The 12958-nt window shown below is 41.1% G+C and overlaps 1 protein-coding gene across 1 annotated transcript; it reads left to right on the plus strand.

Moving 5' to 3' along the window:
* The first annotated feature begins 2250 nt into the window (after positions 1–2250).
* On the plus strand, positions 2251–4955 carry si:ch211-288g17.3 (chromosomal protein D1). Its single transcript, XM_036516217.1, has 2 exons — positions 2251–2341; positions 3519–4955. Exon 2 carries the CDS (start codon positions 3548–3550, stop codon positions 4667–4669), a length of 1122 nt encoding a protein of 373 aa, XP_036372110.1. The 5' UTR covers positions 2251–2341; positions 3519–3547; the 3' UTR covers positions 4670–4955.
* Positions 4956–12958: the final 8003 nt, after the last annotated feature.

Genomic DNA, 12958 nt, shown 5'->3' on the forward strand with positions numbered 1-12958 from the left:
CACCTCTCCATGGAAAATACCCCGCTGTAATGGCTTATATTCTGTTATGTGTGCAGTCTGCCTGGCACAGCAAAGCGTCCTTGTTTCTGACATTTTCAATCGGTCGCATTTTTTTTTTTACTGGACACTAGCACCACGCATGAATGGCGCTTGTCCCTCATACACCACATGCCCTTGGACATGCACTGTTTCCTTTCGATGCATGCTTCGCGAAGATAGGTGTCGCCTCTCTGTGTCTAGCCTGGTATTTCTATTTAGAGCATCAACAGGACTTTCTGTCATTTAAAGGGAAACGCTGCTTCAAAAAAGCTCATGTCATCTGACCTGTCTATCCCAGATTAGCTTGTTAGCAGAAGCGACGGCATTTGGCTAGCTTGAGAGCTGCTGTTTATGAAACTGCCAATGCAGTATCTTACCGTATGATAGGGGTTTTCAAAAAGCATGTTATGCTGCCCCTTTAAATGTGTATTAAAATAGCCTTTAGCTTCACTGTACTTCACTTCACTGGGGCGGCAGTGTAGCATAGTGGTTAAGGAGCAGGACTCGTAACCGAAAGGTTGCCGGTTCAATCCCCGCTGGGACACTGCTGCTGTACCCTTGGGCAAGGTACTTAACCCACAACTGCCTCAGTAAATATCCAGCTGTATAAATGGATAACATTGTAAAGAACTGTAACCTATGTAAGTCGCTTTGCGTCTGCTAAATGAATTAATGTACATGTAATGTACACTGTACATTAGCTTTTCAGTTTCTGGTAGAGTTGAAACAAACAGGATATTCTCTGCATCCTCTCCCATGGGCTACCTGGGTGCATTAACCAGAAACGCATAATTTTTCAGGTTGACACCTGAGGTTACAAGCAACGGTTCAAATCATTGAATCCATCTGGTCAACCTTTCAACCTGGTCAACAAGCTTTTCGAGCATCTAGTGACAACACTCAAAATCTGGTGCATTTCTGCCACCATTTTGGTCTGCACTGCATCTCTGGGAACATGCAAGCTAATGGTGCAGCCAAAGTTCAGTGCATGCTCACACTGGCAGGCAACACCTTCCATACCAGAGAGAAATCTGTTGCACAACGATGTAGTACTTCAAAAACTTAAGGACAGCACCCACCCAGTACTCCCTAATTTCCACACTGTCAATTGCAGTCTGACAAGGGGCAGACTCCTCCAATGAAATATTAACACAAACAGATACAAGTATTCTATTGAACCCACAGCAATCAATGCTCCTCTGCACACTCTGAAGCACAATCTATGAATGTATTGATTTGTGTCCCACTGTTTTATTATTTCTTACACTGTATGCATTTATTATATTGAGTATATATTTTCATTTGCTGTTTTTAAGCATTAAGGGGCCAAATGACTTCACCATGTGGGAAAATAAAGTTAAAACTTAACTTAAAACGGCAATGAACTAATCTGCACTTCTTGAGAGCTGCTCACATTAGGAACTGTCACTTCAGTCGCCAGTGGAGTGAGGAGGGGGAGAGGTAAATATTTTGGTTTGCTGAAAGCTACATGAACTGCAGCATTCAAGCTGAAGTGGTCCAGTGGCACATTCTAGGAAGCCCACCTGCAGTGAGTTGCAATAGTCCATGCACAATTATTGAGGACAAACATAACCTTGTCCTCAATAATGACCCAGAGGTTACCAGTTGTACTAGTAACCACTTACGGGGGTTGCTTGTCCTTTTTCTCATGTAGGTGCCTCTTTGTCAGATGCCGTCATGATCCTATATCAACTACAACATCCTGTACATGAACCCCAAAAGTTGTGTCCTTTACTGTATCTTGTACCTGCTTCCATGTCAGCTGTTAAAAACTGATAAAACTATAAATGGTCCACATCTATTGCAGTTTAGTTTCTTCCAAAAACTGATGAAGTGGACATACTTAATGAGATAAAGACCAAAAGTTTAGGGGAATTTCTCTGTGTTTGGTTTTTTCACACTCAAGAGAGCAAGCTACTTTTGTGGTATCATACTGTAGGAGCCTGACATATTGCATTACTCCATTCACATCAGACCTAGTTATGCATATTAAAGTTATGCATAACATGTGTCATGACGTATTGCAAGGATCACAGTAATTACTGCCTGAACCTGAAAAAAAATCAGATTACACTTAACAATTAGAAAACTTGTAGATAAATTACCTGGCGGACCGTTGGGGTCGCTAGAGTGTATTGTGGCCTCCAGTCGGCCCCGGAAGCAGTTTCAAATTCAAACATAAACAAAGACTGCAGGATTGACACAGTGGGTTGGCCGCTAGTAAAAAACCTGAGATTTTTTAAAGACGGCAGGAGCCCGTGATAGACAGGATTTCTGCAAGGTGAGGTGCGCGCAGCGGTTTCGGGCGCAGTTTGAGATGCATTTCGCAGCTGGCTGAGTCTCAGTTTGCAGAAATCTGCAGGAGTCTCCCTGCTAACTAGCCTTAGCTACGCTGGAAGAAAAAAAAATCTTCCATCTGGTGGTAGGGGTTTGTTAGCTTAGCAATTGATATTTTGTGCGTCAACATATGTGAGTCTTTCTCACATGTAGAAGTTACATATTTTTCCAGATGGAGCTAGAAAGCTGTGCTGTTGGTTGTTAGTATATAGATAGCTAGTTGACGTTATATCGGCAAATGGTAAGCCATCTAGTCCAGTTAGTTAGATGCTAGGGAGTTATAGAGAGGATACAAATATTTTTTATATGTAGCTATGCACTCTAGAGTTTTATTTTATTCTGAAAAATATTTAGGTCCTTTGCACACCACCAGGAACCCTGAAAACAGCTGGTACGTAGGTAGACCAGCTAGCTGTCCAGTTTATTTACAATTTTTCGACAGTGGGCAAAAAAGTAATTTGAACACATAGCTTGTCATCCATACGTCTGATTTAGTGGGATGAATCATTGCTCAATCTTGCTAAATTGAACCGAATTGAATAAGAATAATCTCTGCACTATTTTGCGCGCTGCAGTGCAGTTTTTTCCTTAATGTCAGCACCAGTTTAGGTTATGTAGGGTCAAAAGGACCAAAAGGATCTATGACTCATTCATTTTTATGTAGTGGTAAACCATGGCCATGTATTGCCAGTAATGTTAATGTGCAATAAAAATACTGTAGTAACACTGTAATATGATGAACCTCTTGAGATACCAGGCTGTCAAAAAAAAAACTTTATTTACAAGGCTTATGGTTCTGTCACTTGTGGAATGTTAACTGGACATAACACTTTGATTTGTATGTGTTGCAAGACAGTTGCATTTTTGCTTTCTAATTTTCCAGTCACACTGATATGTGTGCACACACTTTCCATTTAATATTATACTATAGCTTCGTATCTGTGGACATGGGATCAGTGTACTCTTAAACACATAAATATACTTCATGTCACTTCGTGTCGTAGATGTTTTAAAAACAGAAAGCCTGGGAGCTACCAAGGAAGAATATTACGATGCATTGTGGGTGACAATGGCACATCTTGCTGGCGGTTGTAACTTTACAATGTTTTCTGTATTTGCAGATTTCAGTCGACTTGTCGTCTGCAGCTTTATGAATCCTGAGCCTGCCGGTCTGTCAGAAACTGGGGCGGATACGAAGTCCGACCAACACCCTGCGATGGAGGACAATGTAAAGACTGAGGAGGAGGAGAAAGGGGCAGGGACAGGGTCAGCCTTGCCCAATGGTAGCACACAGCCCCCCAAGCGGGGGCGGGGACGGCCGTTGGGGTCGGTTAACAAGAGGCCCAAGCCGGTGCGGATACCAGGAAAACGAGGGCGGCCTCGAAAGCTAGTGGACCCCTCGACCCCTGTTATAACGCCTGGGACAGGCAGGAAGAAGGGCCGTCCCCGGAAAGAGGTCAAACGAAGGGGGAGACCCAGGAAAGTCCCCCTCACACCTGAAGAGGAGGAGGAGCGGAAGAAGATGAAGGGCAAACCCAAGGGGCCTCGGGTGTGGAAGCCCTTGGGTCGGCCGCGGATATACCCCCGCGTGGAGCCCCCCGTTCCGCCCGTCCCTGCTGAGCCCAGGGGCAGAGGACGTCCGCGCAAGTCCAGGCAGGGGGCGCACTTGCGCAAGAACAAACCGGCCCCCGCCGCTCCCACCCCCCGACCTCCAGCAGCTGACGGGCTCCCCCGAAAGAGGGGACGGCCGCCGGGTTCGGTCAAGGTAAAGAAGGACGCGTCGGCCTCCTCGGCCGCATCCGACTCGGAGCAAAACAAGGCCAGCCCACCGCCCACGAAACGCACCCGCCGGTCGAGCGGCAAGGCAGACGAGCCTCAGGAGGCCAAATGCCCGGACGAAGGAGACAGGACAAATAAGTTGAATGCGGAGGACGCCGGAGACAGCCAAAACACGGGCCCAGCCAGGCCCGAGGCCAGCGCCGCCTCGGGCGACCCGGCGGTGAGCGAAGGCGCAACGGAAGATTGCAAGGAAGAGGGGAGCCTAGCGGTGCCCAACCAGCGCAAGAGGGGGCGCCCCAAGAATTTGTCGGGACAAGTGGTGCAGGAAGACGCGGGTGGGGATGAGGGCGTGGCCAAGAAGCATGGCAGTGGCAGGAAGACTGCCTCACCCAGGAAAGCAGCTATTGGGAAAGGAAGCAAAAATGGGAAGCCAGAGAAAGAGAAGACTCAACGAGGGAGTCAGGCAAAGAAGAACATCAGCAGCATCTTGTAGGGAGTTGTTAGGATGGGCGGGCAGATGGACGGACGGATGGACATGTTTCTAAGCGTTTATGGGATTACCCTAACCAAATCCCATTGTTTTTATTGATTAATCAACTTTCCAGTTTTTATTTCTGCTTTTAAAGACTAGTCTAGGGGATTGCTGCCTGAAGTTGAGCTTATTTTGTAAACCCTCTTCAGTCCCTGAATGAAAACGGAAGATTGTGTGAAGGCACGGTGAAATGCCTTCAGATATCTGTGTTGAGTATGTCCCCTTTAACACTAAAATGAAATTATTGTATGCAGATTACTATAGGCATGAAACAAATGGTGACTTAAGTGGTCAAATTGTTGCTTTTCTCAGTTTATTTAGTCCTGGACATGATGTTGTGTCATTGGCAAAAATAAAGCCCTTTTTCTCTTTTAAAATTGAGATGAAAACTGGGTAATTGTAGTGCTAGGTAGCGGAACTATAACTTAATTAACTACTTAACAGTAGTTAGTTGATGTAGAGCTAATTATTTAATAACGGAATTGACCTGAAAATGGCACCTACTCCGTTCTGCTGCCTTGTAGGCTTTTTTGTTCTTACAGTATTTGCTAATGTAGTGAAAGCTTTAAGAGGCTACCAAAAAAAACGAACACATACTCATTTGAGATTAATTTCTAGAGTGCCAAATTATTTTGAGTGGAACAAAATATTGGCCTTAACTTTTAACCAAAACCATTAAGAAATATTTGATATATTCTGAAAAACTATATAAACCTCATGAAAAAAAAATCATAAATGAGATTCAACAGGGTTGTCCTGCTCAGCTAGCTTGTATGCTTTGCTCATACCATGACGCTTTGCATATGGATAAGATTCACGGCGTATGCCATAAAAATAAATGTAATTTACTATATGGTCTGTGGCTACTGAAGAAAACTAGGATGAATGCTATATGTAAAATAACCTTTTTTTATTTAGACAAATCAAGTTAAGTAGGGTGTTCAAATTTTCACAGTCAGGATTTCAAAGCAAAGCAAGCTGGAAGACTTCCACTGCATCTAGTACAGTCATATATCATAGACTTTAAATGGGTCACTCTTGTTTTGCTCAGAAATTTTGGTGAAATCAAGGTGATTATCAACTTTTATTCCAGGCCAAAAATAGACCTTTACCATACTTCTGCCTTTTGTTCATTTCCTTCTCCCTTGCAGTTTAATAATGTGGATGCACTTGACATACTTCATGTGCCTTAATTGCCAAAGTATAAAATCTTAAAAGGTTGGGATCCCCTCTAATGCAGTATCCTTAGTTTTACAATGTGAAGGGTTGTACATAAACATGTAAATGTTTACATTTTTGCAACCCCTTTGTAATCCCCACAAATTACATCAAAGTACATTGTAAAGGTATAATACATTTATGGGAGGTACAAATTGCATTCCAGAAATGTGTGGCAGTGTAACCATAGTATTTTTAAACATTTTTATTTGCATCCAGAAATGTTTACTTAACTGTAATGATGCTTATGTCTAGGTGTCTTAGTGTCACAAGAAAGTACATGCTAAGTGTGCCAGGTACTATGTAGCATTTAGTTGTAACTCCGCACCTTGTGGTAGCTTTTCATGAATTATTTTAAGACTGTAAGCACTGTGTTTCCCTGGCTATAGGTGTTTATTTTTCTTAAAAAAATAATGACAGGAAAGATGCATTGAGATTAAAATGTTTCTTCTTGGATAGATGCTTGGTCAGTGTTTTCTTTTTTTAAGTTGGCACCCTGGATTATTAGGTATGGCCATCCTACCCCCTTCTTTTCAAGTGTATTTTTAAATGAATTTTTTTGCACGGTATATAGATAAACTAGTTTCCAGACCAGAGAAATTGTGGCAATTAAACCGTCAGAATGTGCAGCTGTTATGCCTTTAGAGGCAAGTATTAGCCTTTAAATTTGGGATGCCTTTAAAAAGCAACTTAAAATCTGTGTTGTCTGTATCTAGGTTTTTGATGGTCCAGGCTTTTGTCTTTGGTTTTGGTCAGCACTCATCCAATTTCTTAACCAGTGGAAGAATTTTGTCTCTTTTGAGGAGGAGCCTCCATGTTTGTAAGGAGGTTTATGGAACAAAATGTGAGGCCAGTGGAGATTACATTTCTGTAGATGGTCATTGCTTCAATCAGATAAATCTGCAGACAAACCCTGAATGCAATGAATCACCAGCTGTAACCAAAACTGCTTGGTGTGTTATAATTTTCCAAACCAGTTCTTGGGCTGTAAATTTAGTGCAAATTATTTAAAAATCTTATTTTAATAACCACTTCAAGAAACATTTTAGTACCTTTTTCTCTACTGCTACTACTACACCCACAAAGGATAGAAGTTACTATCAATGGTTTCTGTCCCCCACTGTAAAACAGTGGTGACACCATACACCAAAACGATCCTTCTGTGGATCTTGACTTTATTTCTCTGTTTCAAAATTAAAGAATTCTGAAAAAAATCCTAGATCTTATGCCTTCACAGTTGGAGATCTTCAGGACCGCATTTAGTTTTCAAGAAGTGAATGCAGTAAGTTTTCTTCAAAGGTTTTTCATTATTCAGTAACTATTTTATGCTTTTAATGCTTTTTTTCCCCACAGCCTTAAAAATAGCCAGTTTTCTTGAAATAATGACACAAAGGTTATATAAAGTATTAACTGTAGACCTGGAGAGCTGGAGTGTATTTATAGTCTTTTGAGATTTTAAAACCCAAGCTAATTGCTGGCAAAGCTGTTCCCCACTCCTATGGCCTAAGATGAATCAGATTTTTGAAGACAAATTTTAGAGACTCAGAATGTTAAGAGATGATTTTGCATTACTCTTGCTGGTTTTTACCTTGTGCTCAAGTATTACATTAGCTTTGCTTTCTCACTGATCAGCACTAAGAAAATGTGTGCAATTTATGCAGAGCCAAGAGATAAAACCAAAATCTGTATCTGGTCCCGTAAGTGTTGTTATTCTCTCAAATAAGTGTCAATTCTCAAGTCAATTAAAATTAAGTCTTGCCATTAACGGATCCTCTGTTTTTATCTTTTTTTTGTCATCTTCAGTTTAATAGAGTATATGTTAAACTGAATTTTTTTAAATTAATTTTTTAGTTATTAATTGCTTATTTCTGCCAAAACACTGCTTGAATTTTGTATTTCTTCTGTTATACTGTAGAAGTGTTGACCTGAAAGCATACAATGGAGTATAATGATTAAAACAGAACTCCATTCACACGGCAAAGGTGTTAAAATATCAAATTAACACCAATTTAGATAATGATTTACTGGGTTTAATGGATACATTTTTGATTTGTATATGTGACCTGTATATGTGTGTTGTGTAGATTCTGACTGTAGTAAATAATAATATAATAAAAGGCAACAAATTGGATCATAACAAACTATTGACAAAACAATAAACTATTAACAAAAGTAATTTCTGATAACTACATACATTAGCCGAACACAATGTTCTGCTGTACTGAAATTTAAGTGCTTGTCTAAAAGAGGTATTTTTAAAATTATATTTTGGTTATCACTGTGGTCAGTATTTTCTAACTACGGTCCCGGTCGGTTCTGAAATCTGGTAAGGGAATTTACTTCCGGTCGTGCACGGATGTTCTTTTGAGATGTTTATCGAGGAGAATTGAACAGGGACCTAAACATGCACGTGTGCGCAGTCAAATGGGTGTACCTAATGTTGTGAAAAGAGGTGCAACTCTTCAACATTTTCGGTTGCCGCATATGAAACGCGATTACATCATGACCACGAAATGAACACGATTGCCGACGTTAACTAGTTTACCAACAACTGGTAAGTTACTGATGTGGCTAGCTGGCTAAGGTGTCTGCAGTGGTCGCATATGGGAGGGGGGGGCACAGTGGAATTTCACTTAATTTTCTTGGAAGCGGAATAAGTAGCTACCCGTTGCAACAGGCGTTTTGACGCATTTTCGTACTTGTAAAAGTTTGGAGATGTCTGCTCTGAATTTTCACTAGGGAAAAAAGCACACGCTTAAGTTCAGACTTTCTTCCAAAATGCAAGTTAACCGCCCGCGCTGTTGGTCTTGGGGTAACAATGCTAGGGAAGACCGAAATGCTTTAGCCATCGCTGTTGTCGTCTTGCTAGCTGAACTCTACTGCACGGTGTTGGGGAAACACTAACTAAACGTAATGAATTTAATGCTAAAAATGCAATGATACAAATACAAAGCAAGGTTGCCAAACTTGCAAACTATGAAGAATATGCCTTGTTGTGTGGCAAACCCATTTTCAGAAACATTTAACCATCTTGTTTCCATGGTTGATCGATTAAGTTAACGTGGCGATTAAGATCATGCTTGGATCATACTTGGATCAGCTAGCTAGCAGAACGATAAGGAAATTAGCTTAGAAATAGTTGCGTTTTGGTGACCCTTTTTTCCCCCTGCGTGCGTTTTTTTGTTTATGCACCCAGTGGTTAAATGACAAAAAATCAGATTGCCCAGCCAGTTTTAATTCTGTGCCATGGGCTAAATAACTGTCATACCATCACTATAAGCCCTCATCTTCTTTTGCATATTTTGTAGATAGGAATTAGATTAGGAAAAAGCAAACAAATCGCACTGGGAAAATTTTAGATTTGTTCAATTTTTGACGATTGTTCAGGTGGCCACTTGGTAGAAAGAAGCGTGCGGTATACTGTAGCTAACGTTACCTGTGGATATTGCCACACCTACGACCATTTTTGTTTATGATCAAGTATTCAAGCTACGTTTGTTGTGAGTATTTCAAGTTCTACAATTGATAGTGCCTAAACAGACTTGGTGCTTCCATTTAAAAGACTTAATTTGAAAGGGGTTATAAATAGAAAGCACTCGAATTGCCCGTTTTAGTAGGATTGTTGCGAACTAGGCAGGTCTTCTCTAGAATATAATGTATTTTTGTGCAAAGATAACAGTTTTTTGAGGATATCGATCCTTTAAAAACATGCTTTGTACTTATGATGGCTGTGCATTTTTCAGCATTGTTTTTTTTTTTTTGTGAAGATTACATGGAGGAGTGTATGCAGGGAATCCACATACAGTTCTGTATGAGTTAGCAAAGCAGGACTGCTTCAAATACTTCACTGAATATTACCTTAATTGTCTGAATAATTAGTAGGTTGTGTAATACAGTGTGTGCTCCAGGATGGCCTCGGTGTGATCCCTCCCCAAAATTTAAAGGGACAGCCTTCTCTGTATGGGTCAATGTAAAGAAGGGCACAGCAGCAGGGAGACCGCTTTGCAGGATGCACTAATCATGTGTCAAAGATCGTTATGAAGGCCAAGATTTGTACTTGAGATATCCAGCTCAACACTGTATGCTCACACTCACTGGTCTGGGAGTGTTGTGAGCCTGTCATTGTTGCTTGTTTAAATTGAATGGATATACTTAAGTTCGATTGTGATGGAAGTCGCTCTACATTTATATTTACATTTAGGTCATTTGGCGGACGCTTTTATCCAAAGCGACTTACAAGAGAGGAACAGCAAGCAAGCTACGGTAGTGTAGGAGACCTTGGAGTAAGCTTTAGGTGCAACCTAAACAACTAAACTCCGCTAAATAAGTCAAGAAAAGTAGAAGACAAAGGTAAACAAGGTGAAACCACAAGGATAGACAGGTGGAGGACGCAAACGTAGTGACAGGAGAAAGAAGTGCGAGGCAGAAAGTGCGCAGAGATGGAATTGTGTTGGAGTTGTAAGAAGTGTTAGGAGAGGAGGTGCTCTCGGAAGAGCTGGGTCTTGAGGAGGTTCTTGAAGATAGAGAGGGACGCCCCTGCTCTGATTGCATAAGGTAGCTCGTTCCACCAGTGGGGAACTACATATGAGAATAAGAGCTGTATAAGAGTGTCCGCAGGTAATGTAATGTAACACATTAAGCTTGATTTAAGCTGCCTGCATGCAAACCGAGGAGCACAGTTACCTCATAATTCAGGGTTTCCATATGAAGTCCACAGGCAGTGCGTTAAATTTCTTTTTTTTATGTAAATAGTTTCCAAAGCATATGGTCACTGGCTTCATTGTGAGTAACAATTTTTACATTTGCATGTGTCATTGCCCTTGTTTCTGTCTTTCTGCTTTTGTCTCACCTGCAAGACTTGCAGCTAGGTCAAGTCTGCTAAATGGCAGACATGAGTGAAAAGGTCTGCAGTTCCTGCTACCTCTGAATGTAATGATATGTTGAACTGTGGTAGAATGCTGTGTGCGGTCGTGTCATACATTGATCTGGAGCCAAAACATGCTCGTGAATTGGCCACAATGATAGTGGCATATTTGCATGTAAGATTGCTAGGCTAACCACACATGATTTTGATTGATCATCATTGACCACGCTTTGGAAATTTGTCACTCTAAGAGCGCAGATTGCCCAACAATCCCTCAGCTCCCAGGTGGCTTGGGAGACCTGGGCAAAATTTAGGTTTTATTGTAGTTTGTTAGCTACCTGTGTGACCTCACTGATGTGCTTTAATCACCTGCTTTCAAACGCTAGACTACCCGATTATTCAGGTGGGGGTAACAAATGTGTACACACACTCTGCACACTGTTCAACTGATGGGGCATGACTTTACCTAAATCCTCACAGGCAGAGAAGTACAATAGCAGTTTGTAACCTACATAGCAAAGACCTCAGCGGGTTGCTCTGAATGAGCAGGGGTTTTTTTTCAGTAAGTGGAGCTGTATGCTAGGGAAGGCAGTGATAGATACATGCTACTGTCTGTTGCACCAAACAACCATGGTGCTGCTGAAAAATATGGTGGCATCAAAAATAATGTGACTTTTACAGCATGGGTGAAAAAGATAGCGTGTTGAACGCTGATTGTCAGACAAAATCATTTCGCTGACCTAAATGCAAGTTGGTTTGAAGAGAGAGGCAATTTGTGGTTTCGAAAACAGAATGAGGGCATGCCAATTACCAGGACCGTAATGTTCACACCTTGTGATTGGATTGTAAACACCAGGCCCTACCAGGTTGCTGACACTGTTGTGCCAAGTAAGAAAAAGGTTTTTTTCTCCCCGGTGGTTGCTGCAGTTGTATTTGTGGAGATACATCTTATTGCTGACACCCCCACACAAACTGGTTGTCATTTTCCCCCACTGCACCAGTGAGCAATGCACCACCTAAGCAATGAACCATTTACTTGTAATACTGTTGAAAAAAACAACTTTTTATCTATTTTACACTGTAATAAATGGTGAAACCCAGCTGTTGTGGCTTCAGACCTGTAAGTGCATGTACATTGGTATGGTTAGTTTGGTGAGATTAAATTACTACACAGTGGTGGTACTACTACAAGGTGGTTTTACTGGTAATAGTCAGTATTTCAGTATTGGTTCATTGTTACCAGGTCACTATCCAAAGGGTTCTATATGTATATGATGGATTTCCTAAACTGGACATGTCCAAAAACTCCCATGTGAATTTTATTCCAGCAAAATCAAGGACAGATGAGCTGCCAACCACTTGGCATGGAATGACCATCTTGTTTTTACAGTAGAATGTTGGCTAAAATAATGTAGTCCTTCCTGCCAATTGCTTTTAAATAAACATTCATACTGGAAATTAATTGACCCCTTTTTATTTGGTTATGCATACTAATACTAGTATTAAGACTAATATTACTAACATGACATTTTATTAGATGTCTTTATCAAGGACATACATTTCAGTGCAGTAATAAATGCAGCGAGAAATAGAACACATGAAAATGTCTTGGGTTGGTTTGATTTAGAGCCTGCTTACCATGACTTGGATTCTAAGCTATAAAAAGGTGCACTGATTGTACCCAAAGTACCTTGTAAGAAATCTTACCTGTGATTTGAAAGTCTAAGTACAAACGCCTGAGTGGAAAAATGTGAACATGTTTTCATTTCTGGTGAATCTATGTTTGTATTTTTCGATTGACTTGAAAGGTCAAGGCAATGGAATGTTGTGGAGAGATAATTCGAAGGATTGAAGGCAAGGGCTGGAAATAGGTCTGCTTACAGCATTGGCCGAGCTGTTCTGGAGACATGGCGATCCCAAGAAAAACGTGATGCTGGGAAGTTATAATTTGGTGAAGTGAATGAAAATGATCAATTCCAAGGTTGGGATGATAAAGGGGAAAAAGAAAGCTTAAAACAGGTACACCTGCTGAGCGTGTTCTATTTGCAGTCAGCATTCACAGGTATCTGCATAGGAATGCTAATGATAAATTAGAGTGGTGAGGAGTCCAGTTCACTGAAATGTGTGCGTGTGTGCGTGTGTGCGTGTGTGTGTGTGTGTGTGTGTGT

Source organism: Megalops cyprinoides, chromosome 21 (assembly GCF_013368585.1).
Source record: "Megalops cyprinoides isolate fMegCyp1 chromosome 21, fMegCyp1.pri, whole genome shotgun sequence".
Classification (NCBI taxonomy): Eukaryota; Metazoa; Chordata; class Actinopteri; order Elopiformes; family Megalopidae; genus Megalops; species Megalops cyprinoides.

What these genes read in the sequence shown, in the direction of transcription:
- si:ch211-288g17.3 (XM_036516217.1), top strand. Translation starts at nt 3,548, where the DNA reads ATGAATCCTGAGCCTGCCGGTCTGTCAGAAACTGGGGCGGATACGAAG.